The 16965-nt window shown below is 40.3% G+C and overlaps 1 protein-coding gene across 2 annotated transcripts in view; it reads left to right on the top strand.

Moving 5' to 3' along the window:
* Positions 1-16965, top strand: part of LOC120526379 (cytosolic phospholipase A2 gamma-like) — a 56634-nt gene that overhangs the window by 28207 nt on the left and 11462 nt on the right. For both annotated transcript variants that reach the window (XM_039749515.1, XM_039749516.1), the window contains exons 6-10: positions 1536-1589; positions 3905-3943; positions 8765-8818; positions 11163-11219; positions 15331-15438. In XM_039749515.1, coding sequence (XP_039605449.1) covers positions 1536-1589; positions 3905-3943; positions 8765-8818; positions 11163-11219; positions 15331-15438 — 312 coding nt within the window. The remainder of the gene's footprint in view (positions 1-1535; positions 1590-3904; positions 3944-8764; positions 8819-11162; positions 11220-15330; positions 15439-16965) is intronic.

Raw genomic sequence — 16965 nt, 5'->3', positions numbered from 1 at the left:
CGTTTGACCCACTGACCTGAAATATGGTTCACATATACTACGTGACATCTACTATCTGCTTTCGGGGTGATGATTGACCTCCAAGGTTATTCCTCTTTTTATTTTATTGTAGAATCAACACTTGGCAGCGGCCAGCAGGGCGGCTGTGCGTCGTATGCGTATGGGTGCCGTTCTCATTCCTACCACCTTCGCCGTCACTTCCCCTACCTCTTCATATCTTAAATCATTCTTGAATCAGCTTAAGTGAAAAATATAAGAAAACATACTAAGTAATTGCAACACAAACACTGACTTAATCAGTTTTAACGCAAAAAGATGCAGACGACAGAAGAGAAGGAGGGTGGAGGAAAGAAGAGCTTCTCAGGAAGCAGCAAGCGCATCATCCTCTGAGCAAACGAATGCTAAACATACAGAGAAAGAATTGGAAACCTATGAAAGTCAAGTGTATTCACTGCACGTTATCGTGACGTGCACCGTTACTGGAGTACTATAATATCTTATAAACAGTGGTAAGTCTGTGAGAATTGAGGCATTCTGACAAAGGCTACTTATTAATAATACAAAAGGGGAAAGTAGAGCAATATATTACTCTACCAAGACAAAACGGCCACTTTCAAAAAGATATTTATTTTCTCATCTAGAGGTAGCACTTTACACATTCTCTTAGCCATTAAGGAATTGCTTTGACCACTTAAATGTTTTTGGAGCCATCTTTTCACAGGAACAAAAGGTGCACATGTAACTCCTCTTTTACATGGATACATCAATTCCTGCCATAAGCCATAATAAAAGGTGCGTGCATATGTGTATCATCTCCAGATCACATGCTCTGTGTTGTGTAACTCCATATAATCTGATTTAAGTCAACCACACATCACCTTTAAAAATCCCCTCTTTACTTTATTGCCTGTTTCAAGCTGCCATTATGCTAATGAGGCTAAAAAGCAAACAGAACTGTCAGAATCAGCAGCGTGTCACAAACCGTTTCATATTTCCTAAACATCTAGAGCACTGCTGCTTAAAACATCAAGTAATTACAAGTAAAAAAGTATAAAATGACAGTAAACTCTTTTAGGAAACTGGTTAATGAGAACAAGATTCATCAAAGAGTATAACTCAACCTCATCTAAGAAGCAGGCACTTCATTCGTGCGAATTTAGTGAAATGCTCAGAGCACTTCAAATTAAACTTTTGCTCTTTAAAACTTTGTGCAATTCATTTTGTCATTTTTTTGAGACACAAAACATGGTTTCACTGCAAGTTCGTTTTTGTGCAAGTTGTTTCGTTCATCCACCACACTCACACACATACATACATGCACTTGTTTTTTTGCTTTTTGTTTCTATTGATGTTTCAGTTTCTCCAGACTCTGGTAATGATGAAGAGAACAAACAAACCTAATGCTTGATGACAGCAAGGAAAGAGGAGAACACAAATACTGTATGAGGATTAGGAAATATATGTTGCACTTTAAAAACTTCTTTTTCAGTTCATGTAGTGATTTATATTTTGGTTTGTCCATTCTGTTTTTTCAGGTATATGGGGCAGTGCAATGGCACACGAGGAAACATTGAGGCAATATGTAAAAGGTAAACCACACATTTTTAAAGTGACCTTTTTTAAACATTTTGAATTCTATCTGCTCATGTTTTCTAAACACCATTTTTAGAAGACGGTTGCTGTTGCCTATGTCAGCAGTATCGGATGCAAATGAGAAATAATCCATCGTTTGACAGACCTACACATGCTGAATTAGTTGGTCACCCGTTTAACTTAATACATATAACTTTGGAATGTGGGAAGAAAACTGGAGTACCTAGAGGAAACCCAAAGGAAAAATAATTTAATTCTTCATCCATTAGCCAATCCCAGCCAACACAGGGCACAAGGCAGGAAACAAACTCCGGGCAGGGCGCCAGCCCACCACAGGGCACACACACACCAAGCACACACTAAGGACAATTTAGAATCACCAATGTACCTGACCTGCATGTCTTTGGACTGAGGGAGGAAACCCACACAGACATGGGGAGAACATGCAAACTCCACACAGGGAGGACCCGGGAAGTGAACCCGGGTCTCCTAACTGTGAGGCGGCAACGCTACCCACCGCGCCACCATGCCACACATAGAATGATGTATTTACTGTAAATCTGAACTCACGCTGAACTATAGAACATCTGATAAATTATTGTTAATCTGGGGCAACATTTATAAAACTTGTGTATGCATCTAAAGAGGCTCGAAATGTGTGTATGCAGCATTCCATTCAAAGGTTGGGATTTATAAAAGAAAACTTTACAGGAGCAGCTCTGATTCACCCATACGCAACATTTTGGAGAAATTGGGAGATGACAACACCCTTGATCAAGTAGGGAAATGCAGCCAAACCAGTACACGATGACTCATACTCTTAATAATTCATATCATCCATCATACATGTTGATTTGTCAAACATGTTAAATCTCAAAAGTGATGGATATGATGTATAGACTTTATTTTATTTGCTTTTTAAAAAAGGCCTAATGCTGAGTTTTCACACTAAAGCACTTCCTTGGGTTATCATGTTTATATACTGTAGCTTTCCTGTTATCACTTCTCAGGATTAGAACCCAAAGAGCTGTAAAAACACAAACTTATTCACGGCCTGCATACAGAAAGTTGTAAATATTGCACCTTGAAGCCAATTCATTGCCTAGTGGTTTGACACAACATGGCCTGTTTTGCACTACTTGAAGACTATGCGAGTGATCATATAGAAGGGGAACAAACCTTTAGGGATTTTTTGCCTAAGATGATGACCGTGGATCCCAGGAGAAATTTTCTTGGAATTATGTTTTGAGTTGGGCCTGGCATTTGAGACACAGACTGCCTGAAGTCTGGTTACATCTGTTCATATCCAGGATTTAACAATGACTGGATTTCTGGAACCAGGCACCTGGCCTACAGGTCAGGAATACCTCAGCCAAGCCTCAGTTCTATCACGCCTACTGTCCTGGAAGACATAAACAGAATGACGAGGTGCTACATTGAGTTTGTGTATGTTGTGGGTGTACAGGCCAACATAAAAAGACAATTTGCAGCAGTGCCCAGTTTTTCTAGCGTAATCAGGGCACTTTACTCCACTCAGATTGCAATAAAGGCACCTAGAAAGACTGTAGTTGCTTTTGTTAATTATAAGCAGTTACATTCCAATAATGCCCAAGTCATCTGCGATGCCAAGATGAGACTGAAAACCATCATTGCTCAGTGGCTTCTTTTATTTTGAGGCAAAGTAGTGTTGGTATACACATGAGGGTAATTGGTATAGTCCATAAATGGTTGTTTCAGTGTGCCAACTGTTCAAGGTGCATACACATATGTACATTTACAAGATAAATCTGCATTATAAAGGCAAAACTGCGTACAAGTGTTTGTATGGAAAGTTTTATAAATCAGATTTTTTTCCAGTAAACATTTCCCTATTTTTTGCCATATGTATACTTTGACGCTCAAATTCAAGTTTTTTAAATGAGACCTACAGAGATAATTCAGGGCATTATGCTCAACCTTTATAATGCACTGGTGAGGCCTCATCTTGAGTTTTGGTCTCCGGGCTACAAAAAGGACATAGCAGCACTAGAAAAGGTCCAGAGAAAGGTCCAGAGAAGAGCGACTGGGCTGATTCCAGGGCTACAGGGGATGAGTTATGAGGAAAAATTAAAAGAGCTCAACCTTTACAGTTTAAGCAAAAGAAGATTAAGAGGTGACATGATTGAAGTGTTTAAAATTATGAAGGGAATTAGTCCAGTGGATTGCTAAATAGATAGCACTGGTGAGATTTTGTGGACTTAATGGTCGGTTCTTGTCTATATTGTTTCAATGTTTTAATGACATGACTGTTTCTTTTCTTTTCTTTTTTTAGATAAAGTAAAAGACCTCTGGAGAACTAATGTTGACTGTGGTAAGCATCAATTTTTTCCATTCTTTTTTTGTTCATTGATGGTGATATTGAGAAGTCAGGGATCCATCTCTGAGTAGCTGTTAGAGTTATATAGTATATCCACACACCTTGGGAGTAAGCTAAACCAGCCTGTGGACAACCTGGGCACATACGGCCACCCTGACTTGATACAGATAGGCAGAGACACAAGTGCAGCACACAGCACACTTTTATTCAAGATTAAGGAAGCGCTTTTCTTTGCTCCCTAGAGCACAGCACAGTACAAAGCACCAAAGTGCAAGGTCCTTTTCTCTCTCTCTCTCTTCTCTCTCTCTTCTTTCTTCCACCTCCACTCTTCACTCAAGCTTCGTCTGCTTCCTCCTGACTCCGCTTCTCGAGGCGAGTGCCCTCTTCTACGCGGTGGTGTGCTGGGGTGGCAGCATTATGATGAAAGACGCCTCACGCCTGGACAAACTTGTTAAGAAGGCAGGCTCTATTGTAGGAGAAAAGTTGGACAGTTTAACATTTGTGGCAGAGCGACGGGCACTAAGCAAACTCCTGTCAATCATGAAGAATCCACTGCATCAACTGAACAGTGTCATCTCCAGACAGAGGAGTAGCTTCAGTGACAGACTTTTGTCACCGTCCTGCCCCACTGACAGACTGAGGAGATCGTTCCCCCCCACACTATGCGACTCTTCAATTTCACCCGGGAGAGTAATTAATTTTATTTTAATTTTTTTCATTTTTATTACTATTTAATTTAATATTGTTTCTTTGTATCAGTATACTGCTGCTGGATTATGTGAATTTCCCCTTGGGATTAATAAAGTATCTATCTATCTATCTATCTATCTATCTATCTATCTATCTATCTATCTATCTATCTATCTATCTATCTATCTATCTATCTATCTATCTATCTATCTATCTATCTATCTATCTATCTATCTATCTCTCTCTCTCTCGTGGCCACTGGCTCCTTTTATAAGTGTTCCAGGTGCTCATTGACCTACTTTGGGTGTGGCGCAGGTGCTGCAAACAACGGCTGAGCAGTTCTCCAGGCGCCCCCTGGTGGTGGCCACGGGCCCCAGCAGGGTTGAGCTTCCATGTTACAAACCCGTGGCGCCTTGACCTTAAATTATAGGGGCATCCTGTCCAGGCAAGGGCCCCAGCCTTTCGCCAGAAGCCAAAAGTAAATCTCTTTAATAAGAAGATTATTTTTACTTAAAGGGTATATCTAGTAGTAGGCAGTGGTTTTTTGTAATGTAATTTTTGTTACATTTCTTTAAACTTGTGCAGTGTGTTTCCAAATATATCACAAGTTGTGCTGGAATATAATTGCTTGATCAGCCAAGAAATAATATTCCAGAGAAAATTTTTGTCACCATGCGGGTCTGTCTTTGTTTTCAGTAATGTATGTTTTCGCTTGTTATGTATTAGTGTATGATCAAAATGAACCTTCTGTAAGAAGTTAATGTCTCTTCTAGAGTACTATAGAGTTCCTTTTGTTTGATGGTGTCTTCTGTCATATCATCTACTGGGAAATCAGAAAAAGTTGTGTCAAACCATGAACGATGCCATTATGGGTTTTGTCTCTCATTGTCTGGGATCTTCATGTTCGCTTCTTGGGCAAATGCTGAGATGCTTACTTTTGGTTTCTTAATAGAGGTGAGCAGAATAGGCTTCAGAACTTGAGGGTTGTAAATTTTCAGTGTTTGTTTGGCGTATTTCAATCTCACACAAAGCTCAACTTCATTCTTCACAATATGGGGTTTAGGGGATTGTGGAATAAAACTCAGAGGTAATTCAAGTCCCCCCCAAAACTTAATGCATAAATCATTTTGTGCACCAGACTGCTAATGAGAAGGAAGACAACATTCATGCTGGAAGCTGTGTCTGGATTAGGGAGACGTGTGCGTTACTAAAGGCAACTAAAAAAAATATGTAGTTATAAAATTCCTCGGTGGCATGGCTTCAGGAATGGATGATATTCACCCCGAGTTCTTATAGGCTCTGGATGTTGTTGGGTTGTCTTATCTGGCACACCTACTAAACTTTACATGGAGGTCAGGGATAGTGCCTCTGGATGAGCAAACTGGGGAGGTGGAAAGGGAACAGGAGGGTGTGTTCCAGCTTTAGGAGGATCGAACACACTTCAGGTTCCCTAGGAAGGCCTCTGTTAGGCTTCCTGAAAGGCGGATCTGACTGTTGTTCAAATGTCAGCTTCAGGAGAAACATAGCAGATTTTGTCACGGACACAGAACACTAGACCAGCTTTTTATACTCACAGGATTCATGTGAGTATGCCAAACCAGTTTAAATGTGTTCTATTTACATGGAAAACGCATACAACCACATCCCTTGGGTATCCTGTGGGAGTGCTTCAGGACTATGGAGTACCAGGCCTGCTGTTGTAGGCTATTCACTCCCTGTACATCTTGAGTGAAAGCTTGAATCACATTGCTTGCTGTAAGTCAACCTCATTCCTGGTGAGCGTGGGACACCATCAAACTGCCCTTTGTCACTGATTCTGGGCAGAAATTCTAGGTACCGTCAAGGAGTGGAAGATGTCCAGTTTGGTGGCCAAATGATCGAATCTCTTTTAGTTGCAGATGATGTAGTGCTGTTGGCTTTGTATGTCTGTGAACCTAGACACACACTGGGACAGTTTGCAGCAGAGTGTGAAGCAGCCAGGATGAGGATTAATACCTCCAAGTCCGAGGCCATGGTTCTCAGCTGTAAAAGGGTGGAGTGCCCACTCCCGGTTGGGGATGAACCTCTACCTTAAGTGCAGGAATTTAAGTATCTTGGGATAACGTTCACGAATGAGGGATGAAGGGAACACAAGATTGACATGTGGATTTGAGCAACTTCCTCAGTTACAGTATGTGGATGTTGTTCTGGTCAATCATGATGAAGAGGGAGCTAAGCTGAAAAGTGAAGCTTTTGATTTACCTGTCAATATATGCTCCTACCCTCACCTATGGCTACGAGCTGTGGGTAGAGACCAAAAGAATTAGATCATAAACACAAGCATCAGAAATTAATTTCCTTCTCACGGTGTCGTGTTCAGCCTTAGCGATGGGGTGAGATGAGCAGACAATGGAGAGGAGCTAAAAGTAGAACCATTGCTCCTCCACAGCAAAAGCATCTAGCTGACGCAGTTCGGGCATCTGATTAGAAAGTCTCCTGGATGCCTCTCTTTGTAGGTGTCTCAAAAATGTCCAACAAGGAGGTGATCTTGCGGACATGCTGGATAGATTTCTGTATTTACGCGTGTACCACGCGCACATTTTTTCCCGAAAATTAGCATTAGAAAATCAGGTGCGTGTCTTTCACAAGGAAATGTAATTCTGTAATGTTTACTTCTTCTGCTTGGGCTCGTTTGCTCTCTCTCTCTCTTGCTCGTTCACTCTTTCTCACTCGCTTGCTCGCGCTCTCTCTATTTTTCTCTCAGTTGCTTGCTCGCACGCTCACTCTCTCTCTCTCTCTCTCTCTCTCGCTTGCTCGCACTCTCTTTCTAAACGCTTCCTATACAATCACAACGCACATCGTACACAAGGCAAACCGATTTCCGCGATTTTCTTTGTAAAAATTAGGGTGTGCATCTTACACGAGGGCACGTGTTACATGTGTAAAAATGGTATGTTTCTCAGTTGGCCTGGGAATGCCTCAGTATCCCCCCTGGAGTAGTTGAGGGAAGTTGTGGGATAAGGGATGTCGATGTCTGGGCATCATTGCTTACACTGCTGTCCCCATGATCCGGACCCAGATAAGAGGAAAAAAATGGATGGATGGATAAATGTTTTAGTTTCTTTTTGAACCTCATGTGATGCACTCTTTAGCAAGCATTAAGAGGAAGATATTATAGTTGGCTGTAGTTATGTCATGAGGTTGGACATCATAAATAGCTTTGTTTTGGCTAAGCACCAGTTGCAACTGTTTTTATACTTGCATTCTTAATAATCATAATATTTAATATCAATTTAAAAAAAGTTATCTGTCCTTCCTTGGGCACTGTGACCATCCAGTTATGTTTACTAGTGAGATTAAGGAGACTTTATTCAGATGTCTAAGAGACCCTGAACTACTTAACTACAGCCTATGCTCTAAATGTAAATATATAAATATGTATACATACATATATTTGTATAGACCTATGGGAAGGTTTTTACCAAAAAAGTGCAATATAAAATGTAGCCACCGAAGTATAAGGCAAAGTTGAGCACGGGCAAAATGCGTGCCAAAAGAATCTCGCAGTCCAAAAGTTTGTTTTAAAAATATTTAGTGAAAGTTAAAAGCAAATAATTCACACAAGAATAAAAGAAAAAATAGTTACACACGTAGAATAAAAGGCAGTAAAAAAGAAAAATGTATCTTGTCTAAACTTAATCTTTCTTGAGGAATTTTAGTTATTTCTATACATAAAGTATCTTCTTCTGTACGCTATAAGTGTATGGCTTCATGTTTAAATAAGCGCGTTATCTTTATGCGTTACTTCACACACTCAAGGAGCCCGTAGGCCTCAAGCACGGTCACGAGCACAAGCACGAGCACGGTTTAAAACCGTATTCCTCTACACCTTACACATGGCAAGGCTGTCACTAACTGAAGAATAATGTTTACCCAAAGCTGCTAGAAATGGCAAGAATATACGAATACAATTCTACTTATGAGGGGGTTATAGGAACCTCCCATAGATTATGCATTGTCATCTAGTGAGATATTTATGAATCTTATAGAACTAGGAAAATGGCTCTTACATAAAATAAAGGTTATGAACATTTTGTGACACTCGTCTTTTTATACTTGTTTCAATGTTACCTTGTTCCTCTCCAGATCCAGGCATTGTGGATTTCATTTTTGACTCACTACATGGTCCAGTTACAGAAGGTACTGTACCTAATGGTGTCTTATGTATTTACTCGTTTTTGGTCTTTCACTATTGCACTCTATTTTATTTATAAAATACATTTAGAATCAGGGCTTCTCATATTTTTAATATGGCAACATGAAATGCTTGGCAGAGGTGATAAGATGATTTGAAATCACATTCTGTCCTCTGTTGGTGATATTCCTAAAAATAATTTGAATGCCACATGGAATTCTAAGCTGTTAGGCAAGTCATAACAAGCTTTTTTTTAAAAAATAGGTAACTGTAAAATAAGTTGAATTTGAAATTTAAGGATACATGACTCAGCCACATACAAACATACCATATAGTGTGAGAAAAGCAGTTATTTAAGAATGTTTTTTTTGTAACTTAGCTATTTTTTTAGGTTAGCCAAAGGGCTGATCATGTTTTTAATATTATGCTGTTTCTATTGTTTGTCTCTCACTGTTAAGATTCCTTAATGTTGTGGCAGTGTGCTATAAATAGAACATGAACTGGCGTATCCACATAATTTTGGCTTACGTGTACATGACAAGAGATGAGGTTAGGTTAGGACAGACAGACTACATTATAATAGAAAGGAAATGTGTTTGAATCAGGAAAGTAACACAGATACAAGAAAATAAGCCAAGAGAAAAGACCTTACAACCAGTGGCACACACTCAGTACACAAAATATTAATTTTGAATTCAGCAGCATCTCTGTGAGTAACATAATTTAAAATGCTTATAGCTCTAGGAATTAAAGAGTTCTTAAATCTGTTACTTTTTTAACCAAAATCTGCCACCTTATGGCAACAGCTGGACTTTAGAGCAAAGCAAACGATGACCGTCTGGGGCTTTAATAAATAAAATTGTGTGTACAAGTGTTACATTACGCTCAATACTAAAGTCTCTTGCAACTTTTGACCGAGTTCGGCTTATTGAAAGTGGTAATTTACCTGAATTGTACACCAAAATAAAATTATCATGGCAAATTTTTTATTTATGTAGCTGCAGAATCCAATTTACTTTTACTTAAAGTAAACTTTATTTTTATAATAATTGTTCAATATATTATTAATTTGATTTGGTTTGTTGTTGATGGTTCTTTAATGTACATAAAATAAAAATATTATCATTGTCTTGTGGTTTACTCCTCAAATATCCCCATATCTGTGTGTATGAGAAAGTCTAGGGGAGACCGATCCTGATTTTTTAAAATTATCTACAGTACTAGCCTGGCAAATTTCAGTTGGTAAAATATTCCAGATTTCAGGTGCATAACAGCAAAAGGCTGCCTCGCCACTTCTTTTATGCTTGGCTTTTGTAATTTTAAGCCATTCAAAGATCTGAGGTTACGACTTGGAGTGTAGGGGGACAGGGATTCCAAAATATAAGACGGAACAAGATTTTTTAAGCTTTATAAATGATTACTAGTATTTTAAAGTAAATTCTGAATTAAATCTCGGAGAGATTTGATGAAATGGAAGATCCTGTAGGAAGGACAACCATCTCAGCATTACTTCATCAAAACAGGCATTTATGGTTAAGGATATAGATGGAAGCCACTCTAAAGGACTGTGAGATCATGAGGGGAAATATTCTCTGGTCTGATGAAACAAAAATTTAACTCTGGGCAGAATTCTGAACAATAGGTCTAGTGGAGACCAGGCACTGCACATGAACCGTTTAATTACACCCCTTTGGTGAAACATTGTGGTGGCAGCATCATGCAGTGGTGGTGGTGGTGGTGGTGCTTCTCAGAAGCAGGGCCAGGGAGATGTATGCAGCCAAAAACAAGAAAACCTACTCCAGACTGCACACCACCTCAGACTGGCATGACGGTTCACCTTTCAGGGTGACAATGACCTGAGGCATACAGACAAGACAGCACTGGAGTCTCTTTGTGGTCCAGACAAAGCCCAGGTTTAAAAACTGTGTGGAGAGACCTGAAGATGTCAGTTTACAGACACTGATCATCTAATCTAACCGAGCTGGAAAAGATTTGTCAAGAGGAATGGGATAAACTACCCAAATCTAGGTGTGCCAAGCATTTAGAGACTTACCCAAGAATACTTGGGACTTCAGAAAAATACCAAATTTAGGGACCAAATGCTCCTGTAAATTTGAGCTTTTTTATTACATTTGGATACCTTCCTGAAAACATGTTTTCACTTTGCCATTCTGGGTTATTGAGTGTAGATTGGTGGGCAATATGGCAAATGTATCCATTTAAAATTAAAGAGGTGGTCTCAATATTTTCTGAATCCACGGTTTATGCAAGCAGCTGAATGATAGACATGCTTTTGTAGTAAAGGTCAGGAATATTTTATTCTTTTTTATTATTTTTGTCTCTTATCAGGAATGAAAATTATCACTGATTATACCATGAACCAGATAGAGGAGGTTTTTGCAGATGGTAATGTATTTGCTGTTCTCTTAATGTTGTGCAGTTCTGATTATTTCAAATTGCACTGTGGTAAATTAAAAATCCAATCAGTAGCATACCTTCTAACACTTTTAACATGTCAGCCAACCAACTGTTACAATTCACATAAGGAAATGTAGGTGAGAGAAAAAGACCTAAAGATTAAAAAAAAACATATGGGGATCAGTATATAAATTAAGGTGAAAGCAAAAAAAAAAAAGCAAAAAAACGCCAGGACTGCTTACTAATAGAGCCATAACACAATTCAAAAATAATTTTGCATTATGTCTTTAAAATAACTTCTTTAAATTGCCTACAACAAACACTGTCATTGGCATTTATTTGTAGAGGTGAACCCAAGTGCTTGGACTCCTGAAGCTGAATGTCACTATCTTATATAGGCAGGAAAAGGTGAAATAATACATTACCTGACATCCACGTCATGTGACTGCCAAAGAGTGCAGCGACAATGTCCATGGCTAAAGGAAAGGTCAACACAAAATGCTCCTGACTATTCCAAAGGAAACGTAATGGTTAGAACAAAAAAAGATAATAAAAAGAAATTGGACAAATGGGTCAAAAAGTTCAGGATGTCAATTCCCCAGATTCCTAACACCAAAACCTGACAATAACAGGAAAATGATTAACATGTTATGTACTGTCTGTGGAGGGTGATCATAGATTAAATAATTTGAATTCCATATTGGGTTACTTCAAAGATGCAGGAGAAGTCATGACGTCATTGGTCAATTCTGCACCCATCAACACAACACCAGCTTGATTCACCTCTTCTTTTAGTGGCCATTCAGAGTGTAGACAGGAGCAGAATTGGCTCAGACACAGGACACAGATGGTGATTACGTGAGGAGCTTTATCAGATTTGGTTGATGTTAAGAGTGGTGTCCAGCAGGGGGCAGTGTTAGGGCTGCTGCTGTTTTTAATAAATATAAATTCTTTGGATAGGAATATAAGTAACAAGCTGGTTAAGTTTGCAGATGATACCAAGACAGGTGGATTAGAAGATAATTGAGAATCCATTGAATCATCACCGAGGAACTTAGATAGCACACAGGCTTGGGCAGATAGATACAGTCATATGAAAATGTTTGTGACCCCCTCTCAGCCTGCATAATAATTGACTCTCCTTTCAACAAAAAACATAACAGTGCTATGTTTTTCATTTCCTAGGAACATCTGAGCACTGCGGTGTCTTCTGATCAAAGATTTTTAGTGACGCAGTATTTAGTTGTTTGAAATTAATTCAAATGTGAAAAACTGGCTGTGCAAAAATGTGGGTCCCCTTGTGATTTTGCTGATTTGAATGCCTGTCACTGCTCAATGCTGACTACTTGGTTGGATGAGCTCGTTAAGCCTTGAACTTCATAGACAGGAGTGTCCAATCATGAGTGGTCAAAGGTATTTAAGGTGGTCAATTACAAGTTGTGCTTCCTTCCCTTTGACTCTCCTCTGAAGAGTGACAGACAGCATGGGATCCTCAAAGCAACTCTCCAAAGATCAGAAAACAAAGATTGTTGAGTCTCCTGGTTTAGAGGAAGGCTACAAAAAGCCATCTCAGAGGTTTAAACTGTCAGTTTCAACTGTAAGGAATGGAATCAGGAAATGGAAGGCCACAGGCACAGTTGCTGTTAAACCAACCCAGCAGGTCTGGCAGGCCAAGAAAAATATAGGAGTGGCATATGAGCAGGATTGTGAGAATGGTGACAGACAACCACAGATCACCTCCAAAGACCTCAAGAACATCTCGCTGCAGATGGTGTATCTGTACATCGTTCTACAATTCAGCCCAATTTGCACAAAGAACATCTGTATGGCAGGGTGATGGGGAAGAAGCCCTTTCTGCACTCACGCCACAAACAGAGTCACTTGTTGTATGCCAATGCTCATTTAGACAAGCCAGATTCATTTTGGAACAAAGTGCTTTGGACTGAGGAGACACAAATGTTGTTATTTGGTCAGAACAAAAAGCGCTTTGCATGGTGGAAAAACACCGCATTCAGAGAAAAACACCTGCTACCTACTTTTAAATTTGGTGGAGGTCCCATCATGCTGTGGGGCTGTGTGGCTAGTTCAGGGACTGGGGCCCTTGTTAAAGTAGAGGTTCGGATGAATTCAACGCAATATTGACAGATTCTTCATGATAATGTTCAAGAATCAGTCACAAAGTTGAAGTTACTTAAGCAGGGGTTGGATATTCCAACAAGACAATGACCCAAAACACAGTTGGAAATCTACAAAGGCATTCATGTAGAGAGAGAAGTACAATGTTCTGGGATGGCCATCACAATCCCCTTAGTTGAATATCATTGAAAATCTATTGAATGATTTGAAGCAGGCTGTCCATCAAATTGAACTGAACTGGAGAGATTTTGTATGAAGAATGGTCAACAATACCTCTATCCAGAATCCAGACACTCGTCAAAGGCTATTGGAGGACAGCGTCTGGAGGCTCAAAGGAGCAAAAGGAGGCTCAACTAAGTATTGATGTCATATCTCTGTTGCGGTGCTCAAATTTATGCACCAGTCTAATTTTGTTATGATGCATATTGCATATTTTCTGTTAATCAAATAAACTTAATGTCACTGCTGAAATACTACTCTTTCCATAAGGCATGTCAGATATTAAAAGGAAGTTACTACTTTGACAGCTCAGCCAATGATAAAGAAAAATCCAAAGAATTAAGAGGGGTTCCCAAACTTTTTCATATGACTGTAGATAGATAGATAGATAGATAGATAGATAGATAGATAGATAGATAGATAGATAGATAGATAGATACCTATCCCAGCAACACTAAGAAGCAAGGCAGGAAGAATCTCGGTAAAGGGCACCACAGTCTATCACAGGGTGAACACACTCAGACACAACCAACACTCTGGCCAATTTAGAGTTGCCAGTCAAGATATTCTGCATGTATCTGGGCTGTGGGAAGAAGCCAGAGGAAACACACAGACACAGGGAGGATGTGCAAATTCCATTTAGGGAGAACCATAGTCTCCTTACTGTGAGGCAGCAGCGCTAGCATTGTGCCACTGTGCTGCCCTTGTATTCAGATATCACCATCCAAATGCTTTGGGGACTACAGCAGATTAATATCTCTCAAGCCTTCATTTCAGATTTTATTTAAGACAGTTATTGTATAATAGACACAGTTCATCTTTTGGCTCACTTTGCATTCATTATTGTTTGGCTGCTTGATAAATAAAAAGTAAAACAATGAAAATGCAAGTCAATTGAAATTAAGGCAGTACAGTATGTTCTACTAGTATCAGTAACTGGTTAGTAATAAAGAAAGTGGCTGAAATGAAAACCTTCACCCACGTCAGCCCCCCCAGGATCCAAGTTTGACACTTCTGCTCTTCAGGTGAATGCCCTTAATTCTGAGCACTGAGCAGGGTTGTTCTTCGACTGTTGCATTATTCAGTGAATCAGGTTTTTAGACTGGTGACCCTAAACCTGTCCTTGATCACAAACAACTGGGCCTTTCATGGATGCTACTTTTGTATCCAAGAACCTGTGTAAGGGTGTTTCTTGAACATTCCAGAACATTTATCGTCTGACAGTGCCCTTGTCCCAGTTATTATTTTGTGTTATAAGTACCGAATTTGGAATGAGCATGTATTTACAAATAGAATAATAAATTTATAATAGGAAAGCATTGCATTTCTTGTCATTTTACTGTTTTCAGTTAAATCCATAACAAAGAGAATTAAAAATCACAGCCGCCCAGTTTGTATTAGTAGTCTACATACTGTCCCATAGTTGTTACTATTGACGTTTGTTAAAAATAATAATCTTCAGAAACACTATACACATAGGGAAGCACCCACATTCTCAGCCACATAATCGTCACTCCAACATGTGCCAATGTATGCATCAGGGTCTGCCCCGTGTGTGCCAAGAACAGCAAAATCTGCTTGACATGCTGCTTTCTGTCATGAGCTGACCACTGGTGTCCAGAGAGCAAAATGAACAAACTAATAGCCAAATGTTATTGGGAAGGCAGTGTTGCCTTTTGTAATTTACTTACCCTGTTGCTTTCATTTTATATTTATTTATTTTTTATGTTTGTGACTATTCCAGATGATGAGTTTTCACAATTCTTAAACAAGACAAAAGACGCCTTGTTGAACTGGAAGTTTGGAACGAGTTACAACTACCTTCATGGCTGCCAGTGGTTCAAACAACAAGGTAAGGAAATTGTTTCCTCTTGTTACTATACTGTACTATACTATACTATACTATACTATACTATACTATACTATACTATGTTATACTATACTCTACAATGTTTCCCAACCTCGGTCCTTGGGGCACACTGTGGCTGCAGGTTTTTTTCCCCACCAGCTTCTGTTTTTAATTGGACTCCTGGGCTAATTAAGTGATGTGTTATTTCCCAAGTTCTGTGTTTTGGGAACAATATAGAATTAGAAAACTATGGTAAAAAAAAATTATATATACATTGTAGAAAAGAGAGACCACAACTCATAAACATTTGGGGTTTTTAGGCCCTGTATACTGGACTGGAAATCAAAACAGTGGGATGCTGGGAAATCATGGTGGTGAATGGGTAGCTGACATCATCAAAGTGGGATGAGAGGAAAGAAAGCGACCCAGAAGTGTTGTGCTTCTTGGAGTTGTCTGTGTGCGATTAAGCTGGCGTTGCTTTGTCTTTTATGAGAAAATAAAGAGAGAGATTAGTACCCCGCCGTTGTCCCCTGGCATGACTTGTCGTGTTGCGCGTCCGGTCCTTAAGTTGCTCCCCACGCGTTCCTGCGTGATATGACCCCCTTCAGCCCAGACCCATTGGAGAGGTTGTGAACCCGCAACAGAGCATCAGCGTTGGCTTAGAGGTTACCTTGGCGATAAGTGACGGTGAACTTATGCGGCTGCAAGTCTAAAAACCACCTGGTGATCCAAGGGTTCGAGTCCCTGTGCAGAGCCATCCATTGGAGCGCGGCATGATCTGTCACCTGGGTGAACTACTTTGTACCATCCCAACAGGTAGTACCGCAGGTATGTTACCCCCCACTTGAAGGCCAGGGCTTCCTGTTCCATCGCTGCATACCTTGTTTCCTGGTCCAACAGTTTCCAGCTTAGGTGCTCGACACCATTGATGCTCTGGCTCAGCATGGCACCTAGACCTGTGTTCGAAGCATCAGTCTGGAGGAGAAAAGGGGGGAAAAGTAGGTGCCATTGTGAGGGCCATTTTTAAGTCACTGAATGCTTGTTCCGTCACGCTGTTCCACACCACATGAAAAGGGGCCCTTTTCTTTGTCAAATCTGTCAAGGGAGCGGCCCTCTCAGAAAACCGAGGTGCAAACCGGCGGTAGTAACTCCACCTTCGACTGGCACCCCAGCCCTTGTCACTTTGGCACCCCCTCTGAGGTCTCCATGCCCCCAAACCCGGGACATCCGATGGGGACGCTCATACCCCCGTCTCCCCAGCTAATTTTGGAGCCTACCTCTGACACGGCAGAGGATAGCCCTTCACCGGAAGTGAACTTCCAGCTTCACATCCTCCCTTGTTGCAGGAGCCGGCTTTCTGATGGTCTGAGTCTCCTTATGGGAAAAAAAGAGATCCCGCACCATTGGCATCCCTGTAGAGCGGCGTGAGACTGACGCTGGCCCTGGGAGCAGGGCACCTAGGCCCCTGGCACACAACAGCCGGTGTCTCACCTGCCCTCTTGCTTGCTCCGCACCCGCCACATGATCGGT

This window comes from Polypterus senegalus, chromosome 3, assembly GCF_016835505.1.
Source record: "Polypterus senegalus isolate Bchr_013 chromosome 3, ASM1683550v1, whole genome shotgun sequence".
Classification (NCBI taxonomy): Eukaryota; Metazoa; Chordata; class Cladistia; order Polypteriformes; family Polypteridae; genus Polypterus; species Polypterus senegalus.
This window is presented reverse-complemented; position numbering and strand designations above follow the sequence as displayed.